We start from the raw sequence: 8748 nt of genomic DNA, 5'->3' as shown, positions 1-8748 counted from the left end.
GGCACAGTTGGAAAAAATCAGGGGCGGGGAAGACGCTGATGATGGCGGGAAAAATAACCAAGGCAGGAAGTAAAGGGACCCTGAATGAGACATGGAGTGTTTTTCAATGTCGAGGAAGGCTGCTCCAGAGCCACTATTTCAAGGATGCTACATCATCAAGTCCTGCCGAAGGACTGTGAATCCCCACAATGCTTTGTGCACGGACCAATTTCCAAATCTTTGGCGGAAATCGCGCTCCATTTAAGGCGGGGCCTCGCATATGACGCACACCTGCACAGCTGTTAGCCTGTTCCACCATTCTTCGTTTTCCGAGGCTAGGAAGGATTCTTGCCTCGCTGCTGAAGGATCTGACTAGGAGGGACGTGTCCTACCAAGGAAGCGTCCTCGACATTGAGAAACACCCATGGTGAGTAAAAAATAAAACAGGAAGTGGAACATAAAATAAACTAACATGAAACATGAACATGACAATCACAAACATGACAAAACTAACATATTTGACGGGACACAACACCTATATTTTAACTATGTGTTTAATTTTCTAAATTGTTTAGTTTGTAAGTGTAAATTGTAGATAAATGTGGTGAATTTGAAGATTGTGTTTCCCATGACTGAAGTATAGCATACATGAGTGTTTTAGTGTAGTTTTCAGTGTGATTGTGTGTATTCGGTTTAATTCACGGATCGACATCCAATGCCAATTGGTATTTACTTTGGTTGAAGGCTGTTGGGTGGAGTAAGACATAGACTGCTGTCTGGATAAGACAAAGAGGGAGAGAAAGGAAAATGGAGGTCAAAAGGATTGATAGAAATAGAGGCAGAGAGAGAGAGTAGGAGAAAGAGGTTGATAGATTGAGAGAAGAGAGAAAGACTAGGGTGGAAGATAAAGTCATTAAGAAGCAGCCATACCAAGAAGCTTGGGGTCAATAGGCCAACACTTAGCTGCAAGTGTCAAGTAGTCGGCCATCACCATCGGCACCTTCACGGGTAATTGTTCTGTGTGTTTGTGCGTGTGTGGGTGTGTGTGCTGAAAATGAAGCAATTTAGCTGCCATTGCTGCCCATCCATCTGCCACACATGTTAAAGTGCTATTAAGAAAATGTTGCTTGCAGATATTCAGCAGTGGTGGGAAATAAAGACTTACTTTAAAAACTGAAAAGTAGAAGAATGGGCAAGAACGAAGGAGAAATAGATCATCCTATCTAATGGGAAAAATGATTAAATAATGGAGAAAAAGGGAGAGCAGAAAAAAGAAAGTGGGATGAAGGTTAACAAGCAGGCATAGAATTGCAAACAAGTAACTTGACAATGAAAGAGGAAGCTATAGAATTGAAGGGGACATAAATCACAGACCGAAAGAGAGATTGAAAGAGTGAAGGGGGGGGGGGACCACATGAAGAAGAGATTAACATCAGGAGAGAGAAAGAGTAGAACACATTTGGATGCTTTTAGAGCCCACATTTTAAGTCCATGATATGAAAACTATTGATTTTCCATTGACTCTAATGGACATATATGGGCCATATATATTCATCTAAGGCCATTAAACCATTAGCTCCTGGGCCACATGCAGACACACTCCCACACCGGAGTTCAAACCTAACTTAGTTGGGATCGAATCCATAGTAGTGTGCAGTTAGTTCTTAAGGATGCACAACATGAGAGAAATATGCTACGACTTCGTAAAATATTTCGATAACGATATTAACTGCAATAAATGAACAGATAATAAAGTGTACTAAGATTTGCCTTTCATTGTTAAATTGCAATAGTATGATAATCAAAGTGTTATCATATGGCCAAGTCAATGCAAGTATGGTTTAAAAATGAGTTTTGGGGCTATTGTGCACCCCTATTTTAATTGCACAGCTAAATGTGCACAAACAAAAAGGGGTCCATATTCCTAAAGCTCTAAATACCCAATCATGCAAGTGATACATATTCAAACACTCACAAAGATTCCATGGCACACCCCACCTGCTTTCCCTCTTTCACTATCACACACTCTCACACACATCCTTTCTGCTCTTGTCAAGTGTAATAGAAGACATGGTGGAAAGACAACAGGATAATAAGATTATTATTCTCCTCTAATCTCCATGAGTCAGCCCCACACAGTTTGTGTGTCTATGTGTGTCTTCATTTAACTATAGTCTGTGTACGTTTCTGTGCACACAATAAAAGCCTTTTTATTTTGTGATTATATTCTATGTTTCACCTTGAAATAATATAAAGACCTTAGACTGAGGAAACAAACCATTTGAGTGTGTTTTGGTGAATAATAAGTGCTTTCTTATCTTTAAATAACAAGTTAGAAAACATAACTGAAGACAATGCAATGACACACATTATGTGGGTATGTAAAAGGGTCAATGCAAGAGGTATAATTGAAAAACTGTATGAAATTAAACACAGTAATCTATGTTCCCTTGTTGCTAAAGGTATTTAGCAGTTATGTTGATTAATTTGATGTCTAAAATGAAGCATAGTATACTTGATATTATTAATAACCATTAAAGTAATTTCTAATGCACAATGCTGTGTTGTCCTATATCATCCTGAACCACTTAATTTCAACAAAAGCTAGATCTTCTTCGGCTAAGGGACTATTGGAATCTAAATGAATTAGTATCATTTTAGTTGAGGATATAATAGGAGCAGCTTTGGCCAAGGTTAGACTCTGACAGTCTGAACAAATGTGTCTCCTTTTATCGTGAAGAAACTCTAGCCACGGGTCTATTGAAGTCCTAATGAGTTGCACTATTTTATCTTGAGAACACCCCAAGAATGATTTCATAATAGGACTGTATTACTGCTTAGAAATTACTATTATATTGATAAAGCCATGTTTAATTTAGCCAAGGAACTATTGATAAAGTGATTAGTTATTCTCTCTTTATTCAAAATAATCCACCCACTTAAAGCCAAGGGACTATTGCAATGCACAGGGTCAAAAAAAAGTTACTTATATTTAAAAGTGAGAACTTTTGCTGGTGGAGTATAATAATATGTATGAATCAGCATGTCAGAGTTGGCGTTAGAATGAGTCACAATGGATAATACTTTTATTAATAGAGCTTGTGTAGGAGGCAGTGCATAATGCACCCTCATGCACTGTATACAGCAGTGCAAACACAATTCAAAATATATTTGATTGCTATATCTTGCTGTGTGTTTGTAATGTTGTACATTTAACATAATTGCATACAATAACTGTTGTGTCTCGTCAGATCTGTTAGTATTATTTCTCTGTGAGTCTATATTGTCAAGTCTGTGTCTGCCATTTCCTGTTTTACTTTGTCATTTCCCTTCTCATTTCAGGTAGTTCGATTCCTACCTTGCCTGTTTGTCCACTGACCTGATTACCTGCCCCGCCCTTATTGTTTGCACCTGTGGAGTCCCTTGCTTTTGTATATAGTCTGTGTGTTCCCTGTGCTCAGTGCCAGATTGTTTTTGAACCCTGTGAATGGCTTACCTTGTTTAACACCTCAGTAAAAACCTTTTTCATTGAATCATCTTTTGTCTGGAGTCGTGCATTTGGGTCCTATCAGTTTTGTGTGCCCCATCCGTAACATGTTTGTCTATGCCAAGTGCTATATAAATAGTTTGATTTGATTTGTGTGAGAAATATCGTTGAATCTGCTTGGCTATGATGAGGAAGAAGATGAGCACACACACTTGTCCTGTGGAGCCTCACTGGGACACACACAAGATAAACTGAGGAGATGATGTCATGATAAAAATGAAATGGCCATCTTGTCATTCGGATGGCAAACATCTATACCGAGGAGAAACAAAGTCCATTTCTGTTTCCTCTGCTTGTTATTCATCATGAGTGTGAATCTGATCTACCCATCAAATCATCACTCTCATCACTCTCTGTGGAAATGAAAAACTGCCCTTCACTGAAATGTGTTAGCTGTACCCGTTAGCTCTGTGCGGCTAACTGTGATTCAGCATTCAGCGTGTGAGTCAATGCTGTGTGTATTCCACAGATATTAAGTCTATATCATATCAGAGAGCATCCACTGATGGAGTGCTTTATATCACACCACACATCCTTTGCAAAGAGCATTTCCTTTTATTGTTACTGATGTACCGAGGGGATTACACATTGTGATATCAATCAAATAATCTGCCGTCGTCTGAACCGGGTGCAGGGCAGAGTAGATTACAGAGAAAATACACGATCACATCTGGTTCTCCACATCTGCGCTTCCTGTTTACTTTATGGTGTGTGTGTATCATTCAGGAGAGGCTTCAGTGTGTGTGCGGTGCAGCGCTTTACTGTATGCTGCTGATGCTTAAACACCATTCCTTCTTTTGATTTACATCGTAGATCGTGTTGTGTTCAAACACCCCCAGAGGGAAACAATTGCACACAATGCTGAGGAGAGATTGCTTACAGATGTCACGAGGTGCTTTATGATTCTCCTCTGCCGCTACATACATCAGGTGTTCGGTAGCGATACAAAACAATAAAATACATGTCACGTTTTTTAGGCTGATATTGCTTCCCAGGCTGATTTTTCAACAATACCCGAACCCTCATCCAGGGGCAGCTGAATAAAACAATCACTACACAGTGACTCACTGTTGATACAACTTCTTTGTCTTGGAGGATCTGCAGAGGAATGTCAGCGGCATGCAGAAGCTGAGTATTATATCACAGGGTTGTTTTGTGGTGCCTGCTCCCAGAGAAGTGAGATTAAACTACATCCTCAGGCCCTCCCGCTCACCATTCTGCTGATGGAGGCAGAATAACAGCGTGAAGAGGTGGCTGGCAGAGGAGGAGGGTGTCTGAAGACTTCAGAGAGCAGACACACACACTGAGAACCACACACACACACACACACACACACACACACACACACACACACACACACACACACACACACACACACACACACACACACACACACACACACACACACACACACACACACACACACACACACACACAGAGAGAGAGCTAACTCCAGAAGATGCCCCTGCCTCAAACACAAACAGGAGTTAGTTTGTGAACAGCAGAGGAGAGGAGAAGCTGAAATAACTGGCAACCCAACCCAGACAGCCGTTATTTCTGATTTGAAGGTCAAAGGAATACACTGGAAAAAATGCTGCTCCAAAATAGAAAACAATTTTGATTTCAAGTGAAACAAGGTGTTTTCACTTGAAATACGTAAAAAGATCAGCCAATAGATCCGTGGAATTTTTCCTGGTAAGATTTCTTGAAATACGATGGGATATTTAGACATATTAGATCTTTTAATTAGCTGGGATTAGCAGGATCAGGAAATGTTTTACAAAATTAGCCAGACATGTTCTAAAGTCTAAAGTGTTCTGTTTTCTGATGCTAGTTGGTGATCTTCCAATTCAAATATTTTCTAAAATCAAGCAAGATTTCTTTTATTAAAACAAGATGATCCGTTTTTTACAAATACCAAAGCAGCTTAAACTTGACATTTAAAAAGAACAACTTTATCTGAGATCCAACTCAAAAGAAGATGTTTTCAAGAGTCTGACTTAACAAGAACCTTGAGATGCATTGTCTAAAAAAAAGAACTATATCTCACTGCATTGTTACTGCTCAATTTGCTATGTCTTATATGAAGTGTAAAGAAAGATTAGAAATAAGAGATATATACTTGGCAAGATTTCAAGTTTTTACAGTGTACTAAAGAAGTTTGAACTCCTTTAACACGTTCAGGTGACACACTGGTTCTGTGTGGACCAGACTGACAGTGCTTGAGAGGCGGTGGTGGAGAGAGTACTCAGAGTCTTTACTCGAGTAAAAGTACTGACACACTCCTACAGAAGAGATCCTGCTCACCTTGAGAACTGGCCTCTGTCTACAGGCTCTCGGAACGTTCCACACCACATACAGTAACGACAACACCTTTTGGTTTTTATTACCATATCAAAAAATACAAAGAGACTGAAAAACCCTGTAGAGAGAACGCTTAGTTGTAGTTTTATAAAAGTGGATTGCGTTCAAATGTTCTGACCCTTGTATCTGCTGACACACACACACACACACACNGGAATTCTACCGAGCTCGTAAGACTCCGCGGTCTTAAAATCCCCACAATGCTTTGCGCATGGACCAATTTCCCCAAATCTGTGGCGGAAAATGTAAGGCCGCCTTACATTTTCCGCCACAGATTTGGGGAAATTGGTCCATGCGCAAAGCATTGTGGGGATTTTAAGACCGCGGAGTCTTACGAGCTCGGTAGAATTCCAAGTATGCTGGACATTGGAACAGTACTTCGGCGGCACTCGATGACGTAGTATGCTTGAAATAGTGGCTCTGGAGCAGCTTTACTCTCGATTGAGAAACACCCACTGACAAGCAGGGGCTCTTGAAAGTGTACCAGGTCTGCACCCCCCCAATAAATACATTATCATTCCAGCCAGATTGATCATAGCACAGCACATTAGACAATAATTCAAGCTCCTGTGGCCATATTGTTGAGTTATTTACCCCTCCAACCATTGACGAAGCTTTTGATTGATGGAAAGATTTAAGAGTTGTAAAGCCCTGGCAATTTATACATTCAGGGTACATTGTCATCATTTCAGCAGCTTCAGGAGAAATATGGGCTAACGCAAGTTTTGTCAGGTTTTATGTGTTCAATATAAAGGGATTACAACAGCATTTAGTTGGTCAGCCCTGTTAAACAATAATAAATCGACCTTGATCCTTGACAAACTCTGCTTTCTTTAGGTTTGATTGGTCAACATATTTATGTCCGTTTTATATGTTGTGTATTTAATTAAACGTTGGGCTCTCTTCCACTCCCCAGGCTCCATGACCGTAAGATGTGCATCGTTGGCCTGAGCGTGCTGATGGAGCTGCCCCGCCGGCCCCCAGTGCTGGAGGGGGTCTCTGCCCAGATCCTCCCCTCAGTTCTGCTTCTGTTCCTGGGCCTCAAACACCTCTACGCCTCCCGCCTCGTCAACAAACCAGACCTGCTGGCCAATGCAGGGGCACAGGACGAAGACCAGAATGGTGAGAAAATAATCAGGACGATTGGAGGATAATGAAGATGGATAATATAAAAGAAGTGTGCAGGACAGGGTTAGAGTGTGTAAACTAAGTATAATAAGACAGACAGAGAGCAGAGGGAAGAAAACCGATTGGCTCGGTGATGAAGGCTTGTCTTCTAATCTTGTAGCACACTGAGCTCAGAGTTTCTCCTGCGGCCGGGTATTTGAAGTACATGGATTTCATCACATTCAACAGAAGCAAAATTACATGTTTTCCTTACAGGGAAAACAATACTTTTGAACATGAACGAGCAGATTCAGATTAGCATTGCATTTGACCTTGTGTGTAGGAATAAGTATTTTTTTCTCTCTCTCTCTCTCTCTCTCTCTCTCTCTCTCTCTCTCGATATATAGATATATCTATAGATATATATATATATATCTATAAATATATAGATATAGATATCTATCTATATAGATATAGATATCTATCTATCTATCTATAGATAGATATCTATCTATATAGATATCTATCTATCTATCTATAGATAGATATCTATCTATATAGATATCTATTTATCTATAAATAGATCTATCTATCTATCTATCTATATCTCTATCTCTATATCTATATCTATATATATATAAAGCATTCTAACTTTGTATAAGATGCAGTCTGTCTTAAAGGCTCAAGTGAAATGATGTCCTTGATGTTAGGACCACAGTCAACTGTAGTGGATGCGATTTGGCAATTTCATCACTGGAAAAAATGCACATTATAAAATTGTACAAATATAAAAAACCTCAACTTTAAATGTACCTTTCATTGTAAAATGGGTCTACAGCTACCTAACAGCTGCCGGGCTTTGCTGCCAGTACGGTTCCTGCTAAAAATGAGAAACATTCGTATCATGCAGTTCCGTGCGCTTGTTTTGTAAAGTGTCTGTCGTTCGGTTCAAGAGAGTGAAGTCTGAAGACATAGGGAATTATGAAGGCTGTGATCCAAATGATTGTATGATGTTGTGTATGGACAGAGGAGATTCCCAGTGATGAAGATGAGGTGAGCGAGAACCAGAGCGCCATGCAGCATCAGTCCAGCAGTCAGGCCGGGGAGGAGGAGGAGGAGGAGGACGACGACGAAGAGGATTACTGGGATGACGACGGGTTTGAGGGAACGCCCCTGGAGGAGTACAGCACTCCGCTGGACTACGACAACGGAGAGGACGAGTATAGCTTCTTCACCTCCGCCCTGCTAAGTAATTGAGTTTTTTTTTGTATTCTACTAATTAATTCAAAACTAAAAAAGTATAATTCATACACACAAAGATGAACAAAATGAGTAGAAGCGGGAGGGCTGAAGCATATCTTATGGGAAGTAGCCCTCCCGTGACTCATCCTAATACAACATTGGCATTATTGCGTCAAAAACGTATAGAAATTAAGGAGTACAAAGAAAAATGGAGAAAAAATAAATAAAAGTTAGGGCAAGAAAAAAATAAATGCATATACGTATATATATATATGTATATATATATATATGAAAACTAGATATAGGGTCATTTTCTGCACATGTCAATAGCAGTTTCAACTATCTTTTTTGCAAATTAAAATACTATATATAAATATATACATAGGTACACATGTCCATCCATCCATCCATCTTCTCCCGCTTATCCGTGGTCGGGTCGCGGAGGTAGCAGTTCCAGCAGAGAGCCCCAAACTTTGTTTTCCCTGGCCACATCAACCAGCTCTGACTGG

At 40.0% G+C, this 8748-nt stretch overlaps 1 protein-coding gene across 1 annotated transcript; it reads left to right on the top strand.

The window, feature by feature from the left end:
• The first annotated feature begins 6781 nt into the window (after nucleotides 1-6781).
• Nucleotides 6782-8276, top strand: LOC104950442 (importin-8-like). The gene is made up of 2 exons (XM_010776972.1): nucleotides 6782-7012; nucleotides 8025-8276. Exons 1-2 carry the CDS (start codon nucleotides 6823-6825, stop codon nucleotides 8252-8254), a joined length of 420 nt encoding a protein of 139 aa, XP_010775274.1. The 5' UTR covers nucleotides 6782-6822; the 3' UTR covers nucleotides 8255-8276.
• The last annotated feature ends 472 nt before the right edge of the window (nucleotides 8277-8748 follow it).

The sequence above is a fragment of the Notothenia coriiceps genome, unplaced genomic scaffold, assembly GCF_000735185.1.
Source record: "Notothenia coriiceps isolate Sejong01 unplaced genomic scaffold, NC01 NC01_scaffold00017536, whole genome shotgun sequence".
In the NCBI taxonomy this organism is placed as follows: Eukaryota; Metazoa; Chordata; class Actinopteri; order Perciformes; family Nototheniidae; genus Notothenia; species Notothenia coriiceps.
The sequence above is the reverse complement of the archived record's forward strand: the minus strand, read 5'-3'. Positions and strand labels throughout refer to the sequence as shown.

Coding starts and splice junctions, on each gene's coding strand:
- LOC104950442 (XM_010776972.1), top strand. CDS start 6,823: ATGTGCATCGTTGGCCTGAGCGTGCTGATGGAGCTGCCCCGCCGGCCC. Junction 7,013..8,024: donor ACAGGACGAAGACCAGAATG/GTGAGAAAATAA, acceptor GTGTATGGACAG/AGGAGATTCCCAGTGATGAA.